At 35.2% G+C, this 27559-nt stretch overlaps 1 protein-coding gene across 1 annotated transcript in view; it reads right to left on the bottom strand.

Moving 5' to 3' along the window:
- Positions 1-12849, bottom strand: part of POF1B (POF1B actin binding protein) — a 70766-nt gene extending 57917 nt beyond the window's left edge. Inside the window, exons 1-2 of the mRNA XM_060087338.1 lie at positions 12565-12849; positions 1080-1154 (exon numbers count right to left, since the gene is read on the bottom strand). Coding sequence (XP_059943321.1) covers positions 1080-1154; positions 12565-12849 — 360 coding nt within the window. The remainder of the gene's footprint in view (positions 1-1079; positions 1155-12564) is intronic.
- Between the last annotated feature and the right edge of the window lie 14710 nt (positions 12850-27559).

Below are 27559 nucleotides of genomic sequence, written 5' to 3'. Positions count from 1 at the left end.
TTTTCTTCTTTATGTTCTTTTGTATTTCCAAATTTTGGAGAAAAAAACATTTTTTGTCAGAAGTAAAATTTACAGCAAACTTAATTATAGAGCCCTTTATCATGAAAAGTAACAGTAAATGCAATCTTATGACTGGATTTGAGTGTAGTGAACAGCTCTGTGATTTAAGTAGACTTACTTTTCTGAGCTAATGCTATTTTGGTGGTCCATCCTGTGGGGCTCCACTTTTAACTCAGTTGTAAACTTTATTCCACTGTCTTATGTTTTGTTAGGTCTGCGACCCATGTTAGTCTGAGTTCTTTGGGAGTAATGATTGGTTCCAATTCACCTTTGTGCAATATTTGGTACATACTTGGCACTCGGCAAATGTTCACTGAATAAATGCATGACTCTAACAACTAGCTCTAGGCCAGGCTGAATTGGGACATGGTAGGCAAACTTTTCTTTGATAATCTTACTTGTTCTGCATAATGTCACCTTTTCCTCACTGTACCCCAGGTCTCGAGACCAGCTTTTGTCCATTTGTCCCTTCACTATTCAAGTTCACATCATGACACTTCAGTCTAGGCAGGCATGTTTTCTCAGAACAGTATCTTTCTCCCTCCTATCCTCCAAATCCTGCAGGCCTTTATACTCCCCTCCTGTGTACTAACAAACTTAGAATGTCATATGGTTTACTTACTCAGAATTTACTTTTTAATATGTGGGACAGTATTATCACTCACAAAGCCATGTCCTCAATCAATCCAAGATCTAGGTACTTCATTTCTGCTCAGATCAAGGACCCTTAAAATATACATAATCAGTGAGAGATCCTTTGTGAAAAATAAACTGCACTCAAACAAAAGCAATCAGATTGAGTAGACAATGAAATTGAAAAAACTCAATTCACAGCACTTGCTTCACTTTCCTATAATGGGCTGAGCTGACTTTCCTATCTAAGGCTCTCCTTTCCAGTTTTATGTTCCTGAATTTTTGTGAATGTATAAAGCTTTATGAGGGACTAAAGATCACTTAAACATACAAGCAAGGTTTACACAAAAAGAAAGTAATCTAATCTAATCCATATCTTATTTTACCTGTTCAGTATTTGGGGTTATATGTAGAGTGCTTGGGGCACAAGTAGATATTTTCAGAGTTGGAGAATGAAGTTCCTGTTGATAGAAACAAAAGGGGGTTCAGAAACTATTATTGAACAGTGTCATTTAAATGTCTTAGGTTCTTAAGGTATTATTATTTCCTTTATTTTTATAATAACCCAATTTGTCAGAAATAAGAACGTTGTTTAGTGCTTTCTTAGATGATGTCCATCTTTCCAAAGAGCACATTACCAATTCCTTTGTCAGCATTGCAAGTAATGTAATGAAAAATAATTTCTAGAATGCTTTCATAACAACACATACTCCTTGCACTTTTAGTTTGCATCCCTTTTATTGCTTTTTTGAGAACTCGGCTGATGTATCCCCTGATGTTATTGTATGTCTGCAATTAACAAGATTTAAAGTTTAACAAACAAAAAAATTAAATGTAAAAAAATCTGAAACCAATATAGGAAACTACCTGTGAAAACTCAACTAAGACTACTGTTCTTAGATTACTTCAAGCTAATTTTTATTTATGCTTTGTGTGATCTGCTTCTAGTTTAATTTCAAAGAGTAGGTTCTGAGGTTAAAGAATGACCCATAAAGATGAGAGTATGATTTTTGATAATGTTTAGATAAAATGTTCACTCTATCAATTATGCTGGAATTCTTTACATTTTTCCCAGATCAGCAAATTGCATAACTTTATCAGTGTGAACAGAGTTGACAGCATTACTCAATTTCTTCATACATTACTATAATTTACAACCAATTGACACAACTCCAGGATATATTCCTAAAATGATAAAAATAATGCTTTCTTCAGATCAAGGAGGTATTAAAAGTCAGAATCACAGACATACAAGGGAAACACTGACAGACTCATACCGAAGTATAGCTATAATGTAGGTGTAACGTGCTGTTCTTAAAACAGGACTGTGCATTTACTCAGACTGCCGAATGTTCTGCACGCTGTGGTTTTCCTTTTGGTTCAACTTGTAACATTTTCGTCCTTCCTCCCTCTGTTACATCAACAGCAATACTGCAAGCTTAAAGTTTCTAGGCAGACTTTGAATAGGTTCCCAGATTTCCTGCTGGTAGCTGAGGATAATTGCTCAGACAAACGCACAGAATTAAAGACTTTAGACCAAAAAGGTACGTGTACTTCAGTTTAGGAAAATGGTTACAAATACAACCAAGTGCAAGTGGATTTGGCCCACAGATCCAACAGGAATAAGTTCAGAAAGACAAAACAGGTGCTTTTTAGTTATGCAATGGTGCATGAATACACTCTAACATAAAAATTTATAAAGTCAAAGATCTTCCCTTAACCATCCTCCCTTCATTCAAATCTCTTACCCATATTTATACATATATGTATAAATAATATTTACTGCTTTTATTTTTCTGCAATGTAAGCCTAACAATATCATATTATAGATTAATGTCTTAATACATTATTTTAAATTATAGTGTTCCATAATGTTTGTATGATAGTTTACTTATCTTTTTAAATTGTTTCCAGGTTTCCACTATGATGCAAACAGCATCCTTGTGCAATGTGAGTATTTCTCTAGAATCCCACAAAGTGGAATTACTAGGGTACAGAGTATGTGCATTATTCATTTTAACACATACTGCCCAATTGATTTCTCAAATGGCTATGCCAATTCCACATCCATCAGCAAAGTGTAAAATTACTCATGTGTGAAAGATGCTTTTATGAAAACTTTTAGCCTTTTTAGGCTGTGGCTAGTAATACTAGGGTTATTTTAAGAATATAGTTAGTGCACACTGCCTGGTACCTGATTCTATAGATGGTAGTTCTTTCCCCTTCCCTTTACCCTATTCAAATCTGATGACATCAGCAAATTAAACAGAATGAAACTTAACTAGCTATATGGAATAGCTTTTAGTATGAAAGAGTATACTGAGGAGTTTTATAAACTTGCTGAAATTAACCCAAGTAGGAATACACACACATACACAAATATATATATATATATGTGTGTGAGTATATGTATCTTACATATTTAGGGTATATATTGATAGGCAGTTACTTTACTCAGATGCCAAGATAAAAAGATATTCAAAAGGCAAATTGGTGTATTTGCACAAAGACTAGTGTAATGCTAAAATGAAGAAATCATTCAATCTTCTTATATTTGGAAAGCTGGTACATTAATTCCACAAATTATGCTTTTCTTAATTGTTCTGAGCCTTCATTATTAGAATTGATCTAGGCAAATGTGGCTTTTCCCATACAAACCTTATGGAAACGAAGGACAAATGGAATGATTTCAAAAAGTAAAATATTAAGGTGGTAGCTTAATATGGGTCAAAGAGATTAAGACATATGGCAGTGACCAGCATGAGTTTAAATTGCAGCAGTATTAGACTTATCATAAGGTGGGAAAAAACTTATCTGAATATAAGGTGTGTTAATTTCAGAAAAAACTTGCTAAAGAAAACCCTTTTCCCCTGAAAGTCTACGGAATTAGGTAAGTAGTGTGAGTAAAGGTCCAAAATGAACATTGTCTTGATGATGGAAGTTACTTTCAGTGGCATCTAGCTCTAGGCAGGATTGCAGCAAGTCATCCCACAAGTAGCCATTGCCTATTCTACAGGAAGTGATCAAAAATGTTTGTGAATGAATGAGTGGATGAATGAAGAGGATGTCTTAGTTTTAAAGGCATCTCAGGAATAGAAATCTAAATCTATCTCTTGATAACCTACATCAATGTTTAATTTTCAGTGTCACTCATCTGTACAGAGCTTCCCTAAACCCTTCATGTTGAAATCATTAAATCTAATGAATAGTTACATCTTTTGTACTTATGCCCTCTATGCCATAGCCCCATGTTCCTTATAACAAAATAATTGAAGGCTGTGGAAGGGGTGGTGGTGACTATCATAATATAGTGGAAAGAGTCCTGTGCTTGAAGTCCAGAGCCCTAGGTTCTACTTCTAGTTATACCACTATACCACCAGCCAGCTATGATAATGAACAACTCATGCAATCTTCCTGAGCTTGTTTCCTCATGTGAGAAACTGGATGTGGGCATGTGTAAGTGTGGATTGGAGGATCTTTAAGCCCCATTCTATTTCCGACATTCTGTGAATATGAGAGGTTACCCCCAGCTTATTTTTCCATACAGAAAAGACAATTTCAAATCCTTCAAATTTGTCAGTCTTGTTTTCCTTTGATTAAGATGATAATGACAACTAACACCTATTAAGAGCTTTCTATACCAAATGTTACATAGATCATCTTAGTTAACATTCAGAAAAACTGCCATCAGAAAGATACTACTATAATAACCCCATTTTACATATGAGTAAAGTTAGACAAAGATAGGTTAAGTAGCTAGCTGAAGATCACACAGCTAATACTAAGGTGTTGGGATTCCAACTCAAGTAGCATGATGCTACTTAATCACTAAATCCAGAACTCATGCCCTTAATCACTATACTTTCCCACACCTATAGCCTGCCTCATTATATTTTCTGTTCTTCAAGTTGTGGAACAAAATTCTACTGTTAGATTTGACTAATTCTCATAATAGGAGGCTAGATATTTGACTCTTTTTATTATCTACTATCAAAAGTAACTTTTTGGTGCCTGAAAACAAGAAATCCTCCCATAACTGACCTTGTGAGAGAATAGCCCTGATTAAATATTTTAAACTTCTACAAATTCAATAGGGTTTTGTTTTTAAAGTAGACAGCATGATATATTTACAGAGTGTACATACAGAACTCTAAACTCAATAAAACATTGAATTTTTATTTAATTCTCATATCATTTAAGCCCTTTGATTTTGCAGGAAGGCCCTACTTTTTCTGATCACATATTCAGCCTAGTATTGAGTCGTTTACTCCTGTGGCTCATATTTGCTAAATACATAAATATTGCCTGTTGGCAACATTCTTTAGGTAGAGTTTTGTTGAAAAATAATTTTGTTTATAATTAGTAGATTTAGGCTTAGTATGAAATCCAAGGCTGTTTTTCCCACGATGACTAAAGTCATTATCTACTTTGGGAAAGTTGTAGCAGCCCTCTTGTCTCTTCCTCTTCCTCCCCACCTTTTTCCTTCTCCTTCTCCTTCTCCTCCTCACCCTTCTCTTTCCCCTTTTCTCCTCCTCCTCCTCTTATAAAGTGCATGTGGCATTACAAATTTTAAGATCAGAGTGGATTAAAATCAGTCTACTTTTCTGGGATAATTTTACAACATCACTTGAGATAATTGTTCATACCTTGGTTTAACCTAAATCATAGTTGGGGTATAGGAATCAGATATCAGAGACTGTATGACGTAAATAAGAGTCAAATGTATAGATCAGGAATATCCAGTATAGCATGGTAGTTACAAGCATAGACCTAGAACTAGACTGCTTAGATTTAAATCCCAGTTCTACCACATACTAGCTGCATGAACTTGAGCAAGTTACATAGCACTCCTGTGCCTTTGTTACCTCATCAGTAAAAATGGGAATGATATTTGAACTTTACTTGCTAAAGTTTAAAATTAATTCAGTAGCTTAAGGGACATAGGCAGTTCCAGAGAGGCTACGAAACCCAGATCATGTGCTAAAAGAAAGGAAGGTGCATTTTGATTGAGAGGGGTTATTTCATCTTTTTCCTCTATTTAAATATTTACTCCTTCAAAAAGTAACATTCTGGAGAAATTATGTAAAGGATAGATACAGTCACCCTTCCGTATCCACAGGTTCTGAATCTGCAAATTCAACCAATGAAGGATTGAAAATATTAAAAAAAAATCTGGAAAGTTTCAAAAAGCAAAACTTGAATTTGGTGTGCTCTGGCAACTATTTATATAGTATTTACACTGTATTTAGAAATCTAAAGATGATTTAAAATACAGGGAAGGATATGCATAGGTTATATAAGATACTTGAGCAACTGTGGATTTTGGTATCCGGAGCAGGGGTCCAAGTACCAATCCTCCTCAGATAGCAAAGGATGACTATATCTGCATACATACATAAAAATATTTCATTCAGCTCTTTTTAAAAAGTTTTATTAATTTAATTCTTCTTCTACTGAAATTGTCATTCTAAACTTATACTTTGAAAGTTTGTGGCTTCATTTTTTGTTTCATTTCTATGTGTCCGTTAAAGCTGATCATGTACTTTGGCAGTCCTTTGATCGCACATTTGCACCACCATGAATTTCTTTGAATTGTGATGATCTTAGAGGTAGTTCTATACTTAAATGAGTAGCTTGAATATATAGATCTGTAGTGTCCAGTAGAACTCTCTGCAGTGGTGGAAATGCCCTGTATCTGTGCTGTACAGTACAGTAGTCACTAGCCACATGTGGCTGTTGAGCACCTAAAATGTGGCTATTGCAACTGAGGAACTGAATAATTAGTTTTATTGGATTTGAATTAATTTAAATATAAATGTAAATAACCACATACTACCCTACTGGAAGTGTAGCTCTAGAGGAAGCATTAGGTAAGAGGCAGACTGCAAACAACCTTTAATGTCAGCATCACTACATTTTAAAAAGGAAAAAGAAAAAAAACACACACTAAAAAAACTTCATTTCAAATATTGAGGTTCAAGTTCAAAGACTCTAAGAGCATGGGAACTTCCAAATTACTCTTTCTAAAGGATATTTATGCCAGTAAACATTATAAATACATTCCTGCTGCTCCAGTCTTTTGATCATACATCATGTTTTAGAAAATTGCTTTAATGCTTTTCCTCGTTAGTCTTTCTTAGCTAGTAGAGCCCTAATAAACCTTTCAAGAATATATGTTTACCTAATCTTCCCAGTGTCAAAGGAACCCTTACTTTATAGTCTATTCATTTAGTTTATTACCGTAGTTTGTGCAGCTAATGTTTTTTGTTGGCTATATTTTTATAAATCAATAATACAAACAGGAAGAATTATCCAGTACTAACTCTGTGCTGGACACTTTCACATGTTATCTCAGTACTCACTACAACTCTGAAGGAAGGTATTACTGTCCCCACTTTACAAATGAGGACACAAGGTCATGAGACATCAAGTCATTTATTCTGGGTAATACAACATTAACACTTACTATGTGTCTGGCACTGTGCTGTGTATTTTTCACCATATATTATCGCATTTGACTCTAATAACAATCCTATGACTTAGGTGTTATTATCACCCCATTTTATAGATGAGGCAACTGAAGCATATAGCTAGCAAGTCCCTGAACCAGCAATTAAACCAAAGAAGTTTAAAATCTAAGCTTACACTATTAGCCACTACACTTGATTGTTTCATAGTTCAGTTCTCCCCAAGTCTACCTCATCAATGCACATTATTTGTAGCTCTCCCTGGGACACTACACATAGATTCATTTGGATGGGTATTTTCTCCATACAGTGTTCTCTGTGACTGATCTTTAGGCTCTATGTAATGTGAACATTTTCAGTCAATACCTATTGGCTTTCATTTTCCTATTGATAGCTCTGATCAAAGAGTTCAAGACCTTGGTGCAATATGTAAAGGAGAGACAGCAAGAATGCTGGGAATGAGAATTAGGTAATAGAACAGATTACATGCATAGTACAGGACTTTGTTCTTTAAATATTTGGAATCTTGTTGAAATAAACATGGCACTCTTTCATGTTGTCTAATTTGAATTTTAAAACTTTACTTTAAAACTAATACATAATGTAATGTTCCAAGAAGGAAAACCATGGGAGCCTTGTATATACTCTTGTCAGTTTTAATGACTATGAGAATCACTGAAAGTAATAATAGTGACTTAGGAAAAGGCTAGGCTGAATAGTTTAAAAAGAGACAGTATCTAAAAACCACCTGACATTTATGCTGACAGAATTTGCCAAGGCAAACGGCCATTTAAATAGGCCATTTAAATAAATTTTCGGAATAGTTTGGGAGATGCTTTTGTTAGAACGTGTCAAAGACAGTAATATGGTTAAACACTTGCCTTAGGTTATTGTTGAGATGCTGTTCTGAACTTTGTACAGGAAGAAACATGTAAATTATAATGACTTCTGTTTATGTGAAACAAACACTTCCTTAATTTAGGATAAAATCTGTGATTCTGTTCTCATGTAAAGAAAGCAATAGAATGTAATAGTAATAGAACTCCTTCCACTCATCCCTTCCCTCCAAGGAAAATCTCTCATTTAAGAGACCCATTCCTGGATTATTTCCTTTCTTGAAGGCAACTAGGAGAGAAAATAAAGTATACAGTCACTTTGCAGTGCATGCTTTTTGTCTTTAAAAACTGAAAGTACATATATGTTCCATTGGAAGCCAAATAAGGATGGCTATTAAGATAACTGTTGTTGTGAAGAAAAAGTTAGCTCAAATATACTTGTTTAGAAAGGTTTTCACTTTTAAGTAGGGTTTAAGAGCATGTGAAACTTGCAGTTATTTTACCAAGAATTGTCAAGAAATAAAATTTGGATCACAACAGTTAAAGGAAAAGTTCACCTCCCTCCCCTTTGACCCCACCACCTTCTCTCTCTCTCTCTCTCTCTCTCTCACACTCACACTCACTCACACACACACACACACACACACACACACACACACACAATGATAGCTCGTGAGTGCCATTGACTCAAAACAGGCCTAGCAATTTATCAGACCTCCTTTAAACAAGAGACAATTGGCAAGGGTATTTTCACCCAGCAATTAGTTGCACTCAATTTCTATAGCTTCATTTAATTGTAAGCACAAAAGGGATGACCAAAGCTGAAAACTGGGCCTCTTTATCCTATAACCTCATTGCTTTCTCAGGCAATGTACTTCCCTGAATAAACACTCACTTTATTGACCACTCCTTTGAACAACAATTTTTCAAAGCAACACACCCATCCCCACAGAACAGGAAAATTTTCTGATAGTGTATAGAAATCTTGGCACAGTAAGGGAACTATCCACTATCTCTGTAACCAAAGAAAAAGGAAAAAAGTCATGTAAACAAAGAAAAGCCCAAGCTGGGTAATTATTGAGAGCAGAGGCCACTCATAAACTCACCCACATTCTCCCCTGGGCTGCTTTCTGGAGCTAAATTTGGTTGCAAGTTTCAAATTTAAGAAAATGGTAATCCATAAAACACAATCTTTAAGAGATCCCTCCTTGCACCAAAATGTTTTATTCAATAAAACATTGATGGCTAAAGCACAAAATTATATTTTAAAATGAAATATAAACATATAGGACACCTACAGACCAGGTCATATATATCTGTCCTCAATATGGACTCTCCCTGGATAAGCAAATGGTATTTATCCAGATAATCATGGTGCTTCTTACATAATAGGCACTTAATAAATATGTGTTCAATGAATGACTGGTATTAAAAATATTTTATTTTGATCAATTTATCTCTCTCACAACAGAACTCCTCTGTATACATGGAAAATATCTTGAACTTTGTAAAAAGCTAAAATTAATGGAAGAGAAATACATATGTCCAATACATATTAGCATCAATGCCGTTTATTTGAGGCAATGTTTCATTCTGAGTTAATGATGGTTGTTTAATATTTAAGCCTTTTAAAAGGTTGAGCCATAAGGTTTTTGTTTTCTTTAGTTTTATGTAGGTTCTAGAATTCCATTTATTTACAAGACTATATTCAGTTCTAAAATGCACATATGACCTTGATTACACCTGCTTTTGATTTTTCCTGTTCATATGGATAAACTTAATAATTTTAATTCTACCACCAATTTAGACAATTTCACCATACCTGGTTTCTATAGTCAGTTTTCTCTGAGAAAAACTTTATCAGTCAGACAAAATAATAACCGAGGGAATCATAAAATATATCTGATCAATTTTAGACAAGAAGCAAAGCAACATTATATCTGGAGAAATTTAAAATATGTTTATGTCTATAAACACTACTTTAGTGCACAAGAAAGGAAAAATGTGGGCCAAAAAGCCAGAAATAGAAAATACTAAAGTGCTGCAAAAAGCATTTGGTTAAATCTAAAATGTCTACTACATAAGCGAAAATCAAGATTCAGGAAGCAAAGCAGAGTGATATCAATTTTGGTTTCTCAAAGGGAACATATTTTACTACTGGCAATTATATGATTGTTTAATCTTAGGAATTCTTTTACTATCATCCAAACACAAAAATGCTAAAAAAAATTCAAGTAAAATTTTATTGAATTCATGATAACCAACAATTGATTATAATACTTATCTTCCTAGCTGCCATGGTCACAAACTTTAGCATCAGAATAATTGCTATATACCAACTCAAAATGTCATTGAAACATGGCATATTAAGGAGAGAATTTTAAAGCATAAAACAAAAAGTGTTTTAAGTAATGTGTATTGCTTGCTTGTGCTTGGCATGATATATAATAAAGCTGCCACCACATCTTACCCACTTCGTTAACATAAAGGTAATTTCAGATCAATTTTAGGTCTTACTTTATACAATGCCATCCTGCCACTAAACAGGGAGAAAAGAAATAAAATAATGGAATAATAGTTTCCTCGTCACATTCTTTGTGGCAGCTATCTAAAAGCTTTCTTGCCAAATTATCTTTTAGTGGATTTATGAATGCCCTTTGATATCGAACTCAGTTTGAAATTTTATAGTCAAATTTTCTTTCTTATTTCACTAAGAGAATGAAGAGTCTTTTTTTTTTCTTTACCACATATCTAGAAGTTCACCTCTCTCTTCCTCACCCAGCCCTTTTCTTTCTTTTCAATTATAAATCACTTCAGACTTCACAACACCCTCCATTCCAATTTCTTTTCCTTGTTTCTGCGGCCACACTTTCTGTTCCTAAGGCTCTTTATAAACTCCTTTAGGGAACAACATTTCAGGACGGAGCTAGTCTTGTGAGGATCACTTAGCAAATATCAAGTAGAAAGGTGAGTCTCGTAAAAAACTCAACCAGCCTGGTCCCAGGAATATTAAAAAGGAAAGTTGAACTATGGAGTATACAATAAAGTGTGACCCTAAAATTTGTTCTGTGGTCAATGTTTATAATTTGCCAAATTTCAGCTTTTTTAATTTTTATCTACTTATTTTTCTTTTACTAGGAAGTTGATAAGAAAAGAGGTTAATGTATTTAAATAACTACCCAAGATAGGGTGATTTTAGCGTTCATATGATAATGGTAACTGTTGTTTCAACTTCCCCATTGTTTTGGGGTTACTCAGGAACATAGGTGACACCCACTTTGTTGTTCATTAACATCACTGAATACTGGAATGTACATTTGCATTATTATTATCACAAACTAGTCATCTTGACCTTTTATTTTTCTTCCCTTTGACTTCAATGCAGGTGGAGTTTTTCTCAAATAGGAAATTACTGACAGTGAATACTGGGTTTTTCTTCATATTTTTCCCTCAAATTAAGCTAGGAGTGAAATAAAACAGGAAAATTGTGGCCTTTGTAGTTGTTGGGTTACCTATATCTTTAAAAAATTATTTTTAAAATAGTTTCATTACATACTTTAGAAATGTTGCTTCATATCCTAATTAAAATTATTGTTTGGGGAAAAATAATCCATATTATTCCAGATCAGCATAACAATGCGACATAAGATATCATCCTGATAGTTGCTTTTTGAGCTTTTCACAGTACTACTTGTATCTTGAAGCATAATTTCAGTTTGGATGGAAGTTTTCAGAAAGCTTAAAGACATGCAAATTTAATATAAAGAGAGTCAAAGATGAAAACAGACATAGAGCTGTTCATTTTATATTGTCTTACAGTGTTTTTTTCATATTCATTGGCAAGATTATTAACAGATACTGATGCTAAACTAACCCCTTTAAAAACAAATTTGTTTCATTTTGAAGGGTGTCTTAGACTTACACCATTTTTAGCTTTCATGTAACAATTGCTTACATCTTGCTTTCCTCAATCTTATATTCACTCTTTCAATATTCATTCTACTAATATTCATAAATTATCCACCATGACTGTACAAGAACCAATGCATCATTTTCAAAAGATGAAACACATATGACAATTCAAATAGACATTGTGCCTATCACTTTGCTAAACACAAATAATTGCTCGTCACTCCATACATGCCATTGTCCCTGCACCACCATATTTGATACAAAAAAAACTGTTTACTTTTGATATGAAATGAATCAGTGGGAACCTATTTTATAAAAATGACGATATTCAAGTTGAGGATTGCTTTGTGGTAGGAGCAAAAGAATACCTCAGTTCATATATTCCAATCTAATTCAACAAAAAATGAACCATCCTATGCTCTAGTTAGATTATGAAAATCACTGGAACTGATAAACAAATGGCTACAAGAACTAGTAAATGAAAGAACAGCCAAGAGATGGAATTTGGGTGACCGTACATTGCATATAGAGCTGCAATCCAAGAGATAATATCCTGTAGAACAGAGCCAGAGAAGCAGAAAGAAAAGAAATGAGGTTCAAAAGCAAACAAAGGCAACAAAGATTTCTCCTTTCTGGCATAGCTGTCTTTGTGGTACCTGGGAACGGTCGCTCCAAAGAAAGCTTTGGTAGGAGGAGGCAGTTTTGAGAGGGGAGAACACTTCCTGTGAGCCGATGGAGTCCAAGGCCTCAACCACCTTGTTCATGGGCCCACTGTAGGTCCTCACTCGCTCATACACTACATTTTTTTCTGGAGGCTGCTGGGCTTGGCTTGACTGATGGTAGCAGTGGTAATGCTTGGGCTGGCACTGCAGCACTTCTGGGGACTGCTGAGTCCCACAGCTGCTGCTGCTCATCTCACTCCAATAGTTTGAGCTCATCATCTTCTCAGTGGTCAGCAAGGTACTCCCCAGATGCTCTCCCTAAGGAACAAACAGAGAGAGAGCATGAAAGAAAGGGATAAGAAAGCAGGCAGGCAGGCACACGTTAGAAGACTTTTATGAACCACCTCTGCCTATAGTGGTGCCAGAGAGAGATGGGAGGAGTTACCTGAGCAACAGCAGAAGCAGGTCTGGCAGCTACAGAGGAGGCAGCAAAGTAGTTGAGTGCAAATGCAAAGTGGAACCACCCCGTGAGATTGCTCCAGGAAATAATACTGCCACGCCCCTGAGGGGCAGAATCACTGGGTAGGTTTACCTGCTGGGAGAGGCCCTGCTTTGCTATGGAGATAGCTACTAGGCTGCCCTGTAGGCTAAGGAAGTCTGGAAAGAGCAGGAATGTGGAATTTCAGGGCTAAAGCCAGAGCTTCCAAATCCACAGTCTTGGAAATTCACTTGAACTGTAAATAGTCAAACAAAGACATGCCCATGCCAAAACTTACTGCAGAAAAAAGGTCACAAATGTCACATGACAGTGGCTTTCCCATGGTTCTTAAGCTTAGCAAAGGTAATTACAAGCATGAGTATTATTATTCCAGAGTCCCAGACCAAAATAAGGGGTATTAGCCTAAGGACACATTAGTTTTCACAAATAAATCTGCATTCTTTGCAAAACCCAGCTAGTAATTGCAGTTAAGGGAGATTGCTATGAGGCTTCCTTCTAGCAACACTCTCTAATTTGTGGACCTGTTTATCTTCCTCCAGGCCTCGTGTGGCTTTCTAATTTAAATTGAGGAAGATTTGTCTAAATGATTAAATTGCTGTCTGTACATGGGAGATTTGGTCAAGAAAAATCTAACCATTCCAGAAACGCTTTGCATTTTAGCACTTATATTTATTGTTTCACATTTTTACAAAGGAATGTACCCTGACTTGATTTGTGCCTTAGGAAACACTGAGTTGGGTTGCCTTTTTAATATCTAGGTGTGAAGGGAGTTGCAAGCCCTGAGAGGTGCCTTACCTGATATAATGAGATTAAATATGCTCAGCCTTATATTTATCACTACTTGAAATTACAATCATAAGGCCTACTTAATCACCAGGATTTTCCCTGCAAGATATTTTAGCACCACTGAACTCTAGAATACTCACTGAGGGTGTCTTCAGCAAAGGGACATCTTCCTAGTGTGTATATATACCATAGAACCCAGCACACCACCACCATTCTGGAGAGGAAGAGAATATCATCAAGGTGGCTAGCCAGGTTTTTATCTGCTAAGTGAACAAAAGGTAGTGACTTACTGGTCATTCACTCTGACCATGCGAGAAGCTTTACATGGAATATCTGTCATCCTCACAAATTTATGAGGGTTTATAGGCAAGGAACTGAGGCAGAGACACAGAGAGGCTGAAAAACTTCCCAAAGTTAAACTACTAGTAAAAAGATGAGTCTGGGGTTTGAACATAGAGCCTATAGCTCTACTAATTATACTGCTAAGTAAAATTTTATATTATGTTCTATATCTGGACATCCAATACATCTTCTAAGTGGAAAACTAAAACAGTTTTGAACCATTATCACGTTAAGTGACTTTAAAAATAATCTATGGATTTTTTATGGAGGAGAGGTATGCAAAATGTTGAAAATCGACCTTAAAAACTCTTTAAAATAATTTATTGCATATTTACGTTTATATTTGCGTACTGTGCACAGAGCTTTCAAATCTAATCCTTGTTCATTATAATGCTGTTCCTCAAGGATCAATGAAAATTTAATTAGGAACACATGACATGCCAAACAACCTGGCAAAATATCAGATCAATAATTTGTTAATATCATTAGCAGTATCATTTTGAATAAGCTTTATATGTGAATAGGGAATGGGTATTAAGTGGGATCATCCAGTCAGCTCTGATTGTTGAAATCTGAACTTAAAACACACACAAACACATACACACAATGCTGTTAATATCTGCATCCAGTGCTATTAATATCTGTATCCTAGTAACTAAAGTAAGAGATTGAGATGAAGACTAAAAATTCCTTCACCCATACCTGCCATTCACATTCCTTGGATATATGGCATTTTGAGGCAACCACCTTATTGCAGTTGGGCAAAGAGTAAAGTGTGAAACTGACACCCTCTTTCAATTCCTGAGCCTCATCCATCACTTTTCTACATGCCTGGATATGAGGAAGAGAGAGCTTGAAGCTCAGGGATACTATATAAGAAATGAGATTAGACACTCTCTGGCAGACAAACCACATCTAAATATGAAACAGATGTTGACCACCCTTGCACACCTCAGAGAGACTTATCAATAATTCTCACCAAAGTTTGTGCTCCTTCTCTGAGAATGTATTTGTGTCTTTGTTCATCTGCTTCTCCAATTGTTTTATTTCTCCTTTATGCAGATAATGTTAATACTCACCTATTTTTTATTAATAAATGCATATAAATTATTTGACCATTTAATAATGGTAATTGCTCTGTTTTCTACTTGAAAACCCAAGGGCTTGACACTCTGCATTCCTTAGGCTTCATGATTATGCTACACTTCTTACACTGGTGGATGAGACAGTAAGAGTTGATTTCTTATTCTCACCTCCAGACTTGTTCAGAAAATCCTTAATTATATTTCTGGCAGTTATTTTGTTTCACTCAGTAATATAGATATTTTATGTTTAGCACTGAATAAAACTCATTTATGATGATGAATTTGATTTCCCCTTAGACGTGACATCCTTTTAGAAGCTAACTCAGTTCTAACAGACTTTTAAAAACCTTTAGTGTTTTTTTATTATAAAAGTAATTTATTCTTTAAAAATTAAGATAACTAAAGACATGGAAAAAGTAGAAAATGAATCTTCCCATATTGATGGTAAGAACAAGGGATAGAGTAAGGATCAGGAATGTCTGCCATATACATTACTGGTAATAAAAATAACAACAACAGTGATTTGCATTTTGACTAAGCTGTTTTGAAGGCCATCTGTAGTCTTGACTTTACTTACGTCGTAAAATTGTTATTAGGTTTAAATGAAAAAGTGTCTGCTAATTGTAATACACTATCCAGATACAAACATTTTTAAATATATTATTAACAGATGCTGTTGTGTGATTTTTGTGAAATAGAAGGCTTTGAAAAGCAAAGCAAATATGAATGTCCCAAGAGGCCATAAGTCTGTTTTTTTAAAAGCTTAGCTACCTAAAACCAGTAAGGTAAAATAGTTCAGTTATTTATCAAAATTGATATACAGAACTATCTTAGAATATTAAATAATAACACTAATTATAAATTTAACACCAAATGAATTTTATAAGCATTAGCAGTGGAGTTTTCATGTGTATAACTAATGCTGTACTCCACCTCTTGTTTTATGAGGCTGACTCTCAAATCTCTATCTCTAGCCCTGGTCCATTGCTTCAGGCTAATGGTGTAATGGCAAAAGATAGAGTTAAAAACAGAGTTATTCAAATATTTTTACTTTTGATTTCGCTATGATCAGGGAGAAGTATGTTCGTATAAAAAAGTGTCGATAAACAATGATCAGAGGGAGCTGAAGGCCAAGGTAGTGAGATGATTGTAGGAAAGCCCCTATGTTTTACTAAATAGGTCCAAGTCACTTGATCCAACAGAACTCTATTCCAGCCTTCTGACAGAACTAAAAGTTGAGCTTGCTTAACTGCTGTTGGGAAAGTTTAGACTAGGCAATATTTCAGAATATCAGATATGAAAAATCATTGTCTTGATTTTAAAAAACTGAATGGCGAAGTTTACATACTGAACAGTTTAGTCTGATATCAATTCAGGTCAAGTCTGTATCGGATTATCAAGTGTCTGATGATACACATACTTAGAATAGAGATAGTTGATCCCTGAAAATCCTTTGGTATCCCCTATTATTGTTTCTGAATCTCTGTCCTTACATAAATTTTAAGTGTGGAATAATTTTGCTCAGAAATAACTAATTCCGATATTCTAAGAGTCACAATAGAGAAAATCAGACCTCGATCCTGAACAGAGTAAATAATTCTTCTGTATAGTATGAATGCAGCTGAACAGGCACCAAGCCTCTATGGTTCTGGCAGATCCCCAGGGATGCCTGATCTTTCCTGTAAAAGAGATTATTTTAGAACAGCATTTCTCAAAGTGTGTCCTGAATAACACTAGTGTACAGCATGTTATACCTGGAAAAGTGTTTTATGAACAAATAAGTTTAAGAAACACTTAGTTAAATATATTGCAAGAAGTAGCTTTACTGACCTAATTCTTATAGGCTTTCATAAGCTAATGTACACTGTGATCTTCTAAATGGGTCAATGAAGAGTAGACATTTTCAAGTTTTGCTGGTGATGAAATATATTTTGTGTGGAAAAACTTTAGTGACTGGTGCTCTTCAGACTTTTTTCTTCTCTATGCTTTTTCTTCCATATGTTTTAAACTAAACTCATTAGGTGGGAATTCATAACTAGTTTATAATTCTACACTATTATTATGAAAACATACCAAACACCATTTGATCAGCCATATCACTAAACCAGTGATACTTGAAGTGAGGTCCCTGAACCAGAAGCAGCAGCTTCACCTGGAAAATTTACAGAAATGCAAATTCTTGGCCCCCACCCCAGATCTACTGAGTCAGAGACTCTAGGAGTGGGGCCCAGCAATCTATTTAACAAGACCTTCTGGTGATTCTGATGCACAAAATAGTATGAAAATCCCTGAATTATACCAGTATGTTGGGAGCAGGCTTGGACAAAAGAGGAAGGCAGTAGTGCCAGAGAGATGAGACTTCCTGTGTATTGGGTAAGAAATTGTAAGCAGCTCAGGAGTGGGTGATTAAAAGTCTATGAGGTGATATCTCATTGTAGTTTTGATTTGCATTTCTCTAATGATTAATGATGTGGAACATTCTTTCATGTGTTTGTTGGCAATCTGTATATCTCCTTTGGAGAAATGTCTATTTAGGTCTTCTGCCCATTTATGGATTGGGTTGCTTGCTTTTTTCGTTATTGAGCTGCATGAGCTGCTTGTAAATTTTGGACATTAATCCTTTGTCAGTTGCTTCATTTGCAAATATTTTCTCCCATTCTGAAGGTTATCTTTTGGTCTTGTTTATGCTTTCCTTTGCTGTGCAAAAGCTTTGAAGTTTCATTAAGTCTCATTTGTTTATTTTTGTTTTTATTTCCATTTCTCCAGGAGGTGGGTCAAAAAGGATCTTGCTGTGATTTATGTCATAGAGTGTTCTGCCTATATTTTCCTCTAAGAGTTTGATAGTATCTGGCCTTACATTTAGGTCTTTAATCCATTTTGAGTTTATTTTTGTGTATGGTGTTAGGGAGTGTTCTAATTTCATACTTTTACATGTACCTGTCCAGTTTCCCCAGCACCACTTATTGAAGAGGCTGTCTTTTCTCCACTGTATATTCTTGCCTCCTTTATCAAAGTTAAGGTGACCATATGTGTGTGGGTTTATCTCTGGGCTTTCTATCATGCTCAATTGATCTATATTTCTGTTTTTGTGCCAGTACCATACTGTCTTGATTACTGTAGCTTTGTAGTATAGTCTGAAGTCAGGGAACCTGTTTCCTCCAGCTCCATTTTTCATTCTCAGGATTGCTTTGGAGATATGGGAACATATGTATATGTATAACTGATTCACTTTGTTATAAAGCAGAAACTAACACACCATTGTAAAGCAATTATACTCCAATAAAGTTATCAAAAAAAAAGATTGCTTTGGCTATTCAGGGTCTTTTGTGTTTCCATACAAATTGTGAAATTTTTTGTTCTAGTTCTGTGAAAAATGCCAGTGGTAGTTTGATTGGGATTGCATTCATCTATAAATTTAATGCAATCCCAGTAATAGCTCCAACAAGATTTGTTGTATACATACACATGTGGGTTCTAATACTTATATGGAAGGATAAAGGTACTAGAATAGCCATAGCCATACTAATTTTGAAAAAAGGAGCAAACTTGGAGGACACACACTACTCAATATTAAGATCTATTGTAAAGCTACAATAATCAAGACTGTGGTATTGGAGAAAAAAATAGATACATAGATTGATAAAATCAGAAGAGAGAGTCCAGATATAGACCCAAGATGTAAAGACAATTCAGTGGAGAAAGGCAAGTCTTTTCAACAAATGGTACTGGAACAACTGAATATACACATGCAAAAAAAAAAAAAAAAGATGAACCTAAACCTGAACTTTTCACTATATACAAAATTTAACCCATAATGGATCATAGACCTAAATTTATGAAACTGTAAAACTACAGTTTATAGTTTATAAAAAAACTGTAAAACTATAAAAACTCATAGAAGAATACATAGGAACACATTTTAATACCCTTGGGTAAGGAAAAACTTCTTAATTATGACATCAAAAGCTAAATTTGTAAAAGAAATACTCACTAAATTGGATTTCACCAAAATTAAATCCACTAAGTTGGGTTTCACCAAAATTAAAAACTTTTCTCTGCTAAGTACACCATAAATAGAATGAGAAGACAAGCCAATATTTGCAAATTGTGTATCTGATAAAAGACTTGTATCCAGAATACATTTTAAAAACTTCCAAACCTCAACAGTAAGAAAACAAACAACCAAATTACTAAAGATGGACAAAAGATTTTAACAAACATTTCACCAAAGAAGATAGATGGATTACAAATAAGCATGTGAAATATGCTCAGCATCACGAGTCATCAGGGCAATTTAAATTAAAACCATGAGATATCATTAAATACTTATTAGATTAGAAATAAATAGTAATAAAAACCTGACACTAGCAAGTGCTGAGAAGGATGAGAAGCAATTGGAACACTCTATCATTGCTGGTGGAAGTACAAAGTGGGTGCAGCCACTTTGAAAAAGAGTTTGGCAGTCTCTTACAAAGTTAAGTATAGACTTACCATGAGACTCATCAATCACATTTCCAGATACTTAGCCTAGAGAAGTTAAAACGTATGTTTACACAAAAGCCTACATGCAAATATTTATTACAGCTTTATTCATAATTGCTCCAAACTGGAAACAGGCCAGAGGCACTTCAACTGTTGGACATCCATGCAATGGAACAGTACTCAGCAGTAAAAAGGAATGGATTTCATATGTGTAAAAACATGGACGAATCTTAAGTGCACTTTACTAAGTTAAAGAATGCAGACCCAAAAGGATACATATTATATTATTCCATTTATGAGTTTATGGAAAAGATAAATCTATAGGACAATGGATACCAGGGGTTAGTGCTGAGAAGAGGATCTGAATACAAAGCGGGTAGCATGAAGGAATTCTTTGGAGTATTGGAATTGTTCTTTATTCTATCAGTGGTGGTGATTTCAAGGATTCATGCATGCATTAAAATTCATAGAACAGTACACTAATAGAAAATTTAATTTCACTGTATGTCAACTAAAAATAATAGTAATGAACAATTTTAAAAAATCCAGATAACCATTAGCACTGGGATTATGACTTACTGATGGGCAGGTCAGGCATATGTGGCCCAAAGGAAGCCTTCAGTCTCCTTGGTGAGTACTTTCTTTAAGGAGAGGGTTAGTATTAACTGTAAGGCCATGAATTACTAACAGGTTATATCCAAAGAAAACAGTTATCTATTATCAAGTAGGCATTCCTTACTCTGATGATAGGAAGAAGTCATCGGGAGGGCATTTCCCCTGGTTTTCTGTCCTCTCAGACTTTTTTTCAAAACCCACTAAAGGTGCATTTGTGTAGCTATATTAAAAGGTTGATATTTGTCAGTGTCATTCTTTGAGAGAAATTAATTACTTGTGAGTAGAGTAACCATGACTACCTTTCTGTTTTCTTCTTCTCCCTCCTCCCTTTTAAAAGCAAAACAAAAATATTAAAATTGTCATATGCTTCTGTATAGGTAATTCTGCAACAGATTAGAAATGACTATAAATATATGCACGAGTCAGAGGTGTTACAGTTCATTCATAGTGTACCCTGCTAATTTTTATGATTTAAACAATAAAAAGTATGGCAATTAGTCACTTTCATTTTCTGGCAATGTTAAATGAAGCAGATTGTATAGGATCTAGAATAAACAGGTTTATTTTATTATAAATCAAAGTCAAATGGACATTCCAAGTGGGCTAACAACATTCTTTTTAAGCATGGCATTTGCAACATCAAAATCTTCTATCTGCTTTATTTTTAGTTAAATTAGATAAAATTGAAGTGATTCCCTTAGAAAGGACATTTTTCTAATGGAGCTATTTTCTCTAAAAGTCCAGATAGTAAATAATTTAGGATTTACAGGCCTTAGAGTCTCTTACTCAACTACTCAACTTTCCTTGCACTGCAAAAGCAGCCATAGATGGGGCTTCTCTGGTGGCACAATGGTTGAGAGCCCACCTGCCGATGCAGGGGACAAAGGTTCGTGCCCCAGTCCGGGAGGATCCCACATGCCGTGGAATGGCTAGGCCCATGAGCCATGGCCGCTGAGCCTGCACGTCCACAGCAGGAGATGCCACAGCAGTGGGAGCCCTGCGTACCACCAAAAAAAAAAAAAAAAAAAAAAAAGCAGCCATAGATAACATGCAAAGAAATGAAAGTGGCTGTGTTAAAATAAGATTTTATTTACAAAAAAATGTGTCAGCCATAGCTTGCCAACCCCTGCAATATAGGGGATGATAAGTTTTCTTTGATGTTGCTGCAATGGATAGAAAGGCTGGACAATGAAAATGGGTCTTTTCTCACACTGCTCAGAAAAATTAACTCCAAACAGGTCAAAGACTTAACATTAGACCTGATGTCATAAAACTCCTGGAAGAAAATGTAGAGAAGAAGCTCCTTGACATTGGTCCTGGCAATGATTTCTTGGATATGACACCAAAAGCAGAAACAACAAAAGCAAAAATGAACCAGTGGGACTGCATCAAACTGAAAAGTGTCTGCACAGCAAAAGAAGCAGTCAATAAAATAAAAAAAGCAACCTACAGAATGGGAGAAAATTTTTGCAAACTGTATATCAAATAAGAGGTTAATATTCAAAAAAGAACTCACACCACTCAATAAGAACTACAACAAACAGTCCAATTAAAAATGGGCAGAGAACTAAATAGACATTTTTTCCAAATATGACATCCAAATGGTCAACAGATACATGAAAAGATTCTCAACATCACTAATCATCAGGGTAATGCAAATCAAAACCACAATGAGATATCAACCCATACTTGTTAGAATGGCCATCATCAAAAAGACAAGGAAGAGACTTCCCTGGTGGTCCAGTGGGTAGGGCTCTGTGCTTCCACTTGCAGGTTCGATCCCTGGTCGGGGAGCTGCAAGCTGTGCAGCATGGCCAAAGAAACAAAAAAGAAAAAAGAAAAGAAAAATGGAGGGTCCTCAAAATTTTAAAAATTCATCTACCATATGATCCAGCAATTCCACTTCTGAGTAAAGATCAACCCAAATATCCAAGAATGCCTTGCTCTATTCGTAATATGGACAATTATGCAGCCATTAATATTATATCATAGAAACTCATTTAATTTCATGGATAATGTTCATAAAATAATAAATTAACAAGTGGAAAAGTAGGTCATGTAAGATGTGATTTCATTTTGGTAAAGAAAAAAATATGCATATATAGAAAAAAGACTAGAAGGACACAACAAAATGCCATTTTGAAATAATGTATTTATAAGAATTTTTATTTGCTTTGTGTGTTACTGTTTTCCATATTTCCTACAATGAATATATGTTTATTTTGTAATATGAAATATTATTTTAAAGCAACATTTATTTTTCTTTCCCAATTCTAGCAGTAATTCATGTCTACTGTAAAATATTTGGAAAACCTAGCATGTTATAAAAAAGAAATAAAGCCTCTGCAATACCACCATCAGCAAGAAACTGTTTTGCACATTGTATATTAGGATGGTTTCATCCACAGGTAATAGAAAACTTGACTCAATGTGGCATAAACAATAAGGATATTTATTATCTTAATAAGGATCCCAGAGGTAGGAAGAGATTCAGAGATGGTTGATTCAGCAGCTCACTGATATCATTATGTTGTTAATTCTGGAGGTGGGGGTGTCTCTTGAACCTGTTCTGCACAGTATCCTACAGCAATTTCCTTTTATGTTTATATGATACTTGCCAGTAGCAACCAGGGTTACAGGCTTCCTCATTCACATCCAGCAGCAGAAATAATATCTTTCTCACACAATCTGGAAGAACAAGTTGATTGGAAGCCCTTCAGTGGAACTGGACCAACTTGGGTCATATGCTCACTCCTCGATTTATTAGACTTACCTCTGGAAAAATAGGTAAGGTCTGTTTTCCCTGAGGCATATGAACTGAAATGAGAAAGAATGGATACCTAAACAAGATTGAGATTATTTAGAAAAGAGGAAGGGGAGAATGGTTATTAGAGAATCAACAATGTTTATTACATATATATTACTTTTATAAAAATACATCACTTATGTATGTCTTAACATCTTTGTACATCTCACAGATCCTATAATCCTATAATCTTTTGCAAAAATAAAAAGTAGTACTTGATAAATGTTTGATAATTTCTTGAAGACAAGTCTTTTATTCTACTTATGTATCTCCCTTGTCACCTAGCAGACTACTGGGAGCTAGAATAATAAAATCTTAGGGTTGGAAAGTAACCTAACTATCATCTTATTCTATGCTACTATGTTCAAGAGGTTCTCAAAAGTCTGCAGCAAATATCATTTTTTTATATGGACCATTTTTTAAAAGTCTTTATTGAATTTGTTACAATATTGCTTCCATTATTTTATGTTTTTTTTCTGGTTTTTTGGCCCTGAAGCATGTGGGACCTTAGTTCCCCAACCAGGGATTGAACCCCCACCCCCTGCATTGGAAGGCAAAGTCTTAACCACTGGACCGCCAGGAAGTCCCTGCAGCAAATATCACTGAATGACTTCTTGGTTGGTTATTTCATGTATTTATTATCTCCTTAATTGAGAAGCTAGTGACTAGCTTTCCAGATGTTCCCACATGATACGGCTGCATCTCCTTCCCAAACTCCCTCCGTCCTTTCTTTCTTCCTCTCTATTTTAACATTTACTTATTAAACTGTAAGAAAAATGCACATTTGGTTAGAAAATTCAAATGATACAGTAGGGTATAAAGTAAAAACTGAAATCCTCCTGATCTTCCCCCACTCACCCCCCATAGGTAAATAATGTTAGCAGTTTTGCGTGTATTGTGTGTATTCTCCTAGAAATTTAGATAGATAGATAAATAGATAGATAAATAGATAGATAGATAATGTGTGTATACATATATATTTATATACATAGACACACATACAAATATTCTGAAATGTGCTTTCTCCTCCAAATAATTTATCATGGGCAATTTTTACATAAATATCATATTGAAAAGTCTCACTCATAAAAAGCTGCATAATATTACAGTGTATGGAGGCATTATAAATCAATCTCCATACTTGTGAACATTTAGGACCCATGTGCTTTTTCTGTATTTCAAGCAATGTTGTAACATATTCCGAGTTATGGTCAAATTTTCAAACTCTTTTATTATACTAAATCTATAATGAACAAAATTTTATGCCTGAAAATCCTTGAAAACTGAAGAAAATGAATCTGAGGGATGCTTATCAATAAAAACTATTAAGCCTAAAAATACTGATTGTATACTAAGTTACATAAACAAGATTTTGTTTAAAAACCAAAATATTGGGCTTCCCTGGTGGCGCAGTGGTTGAGAGTCCGCCTGCCGATGCAGGGGACATGGGTTCGTGCCCCGGTCTGGGAAGATCCCACATGCCGCGGAGCGGCTGGGCCCGTGAGCCATGGCTGCTGGGCCTGCATGTCCAGAGCCTGTGCTCCGCAATGGGAGAGGCCACAGCAGTGAGAAGCCCACGTAATGCAAAAACAAACAAACAAACAAACAAACAAAAAAACAAAATATTAAATAATAAAAGCAGAACTATTTAGTTGGGTAGGACCATTTGAAACAGATATTACTGAGCAGAAAATGACCCAGTTACTAAAGGCAAAAACTGCACAATCAAAAATTGCAACTATACAAAGTATTCAAATTTAATAGAAGCAATAAACAGTGTGCAGTTGGATAATAAAAGCTAGGATAAATAATTATAGCAGTGTAATATAAATGTGGTAGGGGAAGAGATAAGAATACTGAGAAAAAAATCACCAACACTCCCAAGGAGAATAGATTGACCATGTTCTTGAACTTTTATAGCAAGTGGTGATACTCATTAAATGATAATGTTCCCAGCATTGTCCCAATGTAAGTGTAATATTAGGTACAATCACACTACAAAGATATATTCTGTCATAAAAGCTACTTTTCAAAAGTGATCACCACTACACATAAGTATATACCATACATAACAGGAGATTGACTTGATCTAGATTGACAGGGAATTCCTTGAGTGTAGCAATGGTGTCTAATTACATTTCTATCATCAGGAATATGGCTGGAATTGGGTTCTTTTTCCTATAGACGAATGTGCTTCACCAAGAGCATATAGACTCACAAGATATAGGTAAATCTAAAGCAATCTTAAATGTCTGCCTCCTTTTTGGTCTAGACCTAATGGAGGAAGAAAGCGAGAATCCATAGCTGAGCTAATGATTATAGCCCTCACCGCTACAGGTGGATATGGGATATACCCTGTGGCAAAGAATGGTGTAGTCTTCCTGATAACCTGAGAGTTTCCAAGGTAATTGAAACCTTTCATATGTAGTTGGAGGAGGAATAGAACCTTCATTAGTGATACAGTAGTAGCCCCACTAGATTCATGATCATGATTGCTTTAGGCTGATCTACAGAGACAAACACTGGATTCTCACCTTTACAGGGTCACTGAGTGAAATGCTGATTTTCATGGATTTTTAATGAGGGTAGCCAGACAATTAGAGACTTCTCTGCCATAATAAAATTAGCCTACCAACATTTTAAATCACATAGCCAGAAGCCAAGTGCAAACTTCTATTTCAAATTTAGCATCGATATTTAAATTCCAATTTCTTTATTACAAGAATGTTGCCTTAGTAAGATTTATTATTTAAGGACTATAGCTTCAATTCATTTATGGAAGTATCTGATGATCAAATAAAGAAAATTACATCATGAAGTAACATTTACTTCAGGAGGTGCAGAGTCCATGAAGGAATTTGTCTCAGGAATATCTTATTAAGACATAGTTTGAGAATGTTTATTACTTGTCTTATATCAAACGCTGAAACATAAGAGGGAGACTGGTAGAGACTCAATTTCCTTATCTAACTCCACTCTTAAAGGAAGTATTTAATTTGTGTCTCACAGGTCCAATAGTTAGAGATAAGGCCAAGGGGAAAGGGAAGGAAATTAACATTATTTTAAGAACCTACTCTGTGTTGAATTAGACAAGTTTTTAAACAGAAAAATATATCTCCTTGCTTTTGAATCCCTATGAATCCTTGTCTGATGATCCTGCATGAATTCTTGTAATAAGCTTAATTGGTCTCTCTACTTTTAAATTCATGTCTCCCACACCATCACTCTCCCCAACTATCCATTGTATCAGCACCATCTTTCTTTAGTTAGGCATCTGTTCAAAGCTCTTTAGAATCTCATCATTCTTCTGCAAAATCAAGTCTGAACTCCTTAGCTTTACTTTCAAATACCTGGTACTTTGCAATCAATCTTGATGTTTACTCACATATTCTCTCCCTGCTTCCAACTCCTCCCCACCCACCCACTGAACCTTCCAGCCCATGGATGCCTTATTATGGATGGCTATTGAATGTTATAAAGAAATCTCAACACTTATTTCTAACATAGGATAGTAATTAACTATCTCTTTTAAAGAGGTTATTTGCTGAATCAAACATATAGTGTTATTTTATTACATATTTTATAATAACATTGACATTTCATGTTTTATACTTTCAAGGAAAAAATCTCCATTCTCCTTTCCAGTCCCATAGCCTTAATACCATCTAACTGCTGATAGCCCTCAGCTTTACATCAACAGCCTACTTCTCATATTTCCACTGCCTACTTGGCATCTCCACTTGGATATAATAGACATTTAAAACTGAACATAACCAAAACAAAATTTTTATTTCCCTATGAAAAACCCCATACCAGTCTCCTTCACCTCAGTAAATACTACTACCTCCCTTATAGTTGCTTGGGAAATAATCTTTTCAGTCATTCATAATTTCACTCTTTCCTTCATAATCTGCATATAATCCATCAACAAGTCCTTTCAGAAATTTATTAAAATATATCTTGAATTCATTCACTTCTCTCTCTCTCCAACTGTATTATCCCTGTCCAAGTCACTATTATTTCTCCTCTGGACTACCACAAAAATCTCCTAACCTGTCTCCCCGTGTGTTATAAGCTGAATTGTGTCATTCCTACCCCAGATCCGTATGTTGAAATCCTAACATCCAGTACCTCAGAATGTGACTGTATTTGGAGGCAGAGTCTTTAAAGAGGAGATTAAGTTAAAATGAGGTGATTAGGGTGAACCCTAATCCAATATGACCAGTATCCTTATAAGAATAGATCAGGGACTTCCCTGGTGATACAGTGGTTAAGACTCCACACTTCCACTGCAGGGGGCATGGTTTCTAGCCCTGGTCCGGGAAGATCCCACATGCCGCAGAGCAACTAAGCCCGTGCACCACAGCTACTGAG

This window comes from Mesoplodon densirostris, chromosome X, assembly GCF_025265405.1.
Source record: "Mesoplodon densirostris isolate mMesDen1 chromosome X, mMesDen1 primary haplotype, whole genome shotgun sequence".
NCBI classification, from domain to species: Eukaryota; Metazoa; Chordata; class Mammalia; order Artiodactyla; family Ziphiidae; genus Mesoplodon; species Mesoplodon densirostris.
The sequence above is the reverse complement of the archived record's forward strand: the minus strand, read 5'-3'. Positions and strand labels throughout refer to the sequence as shown.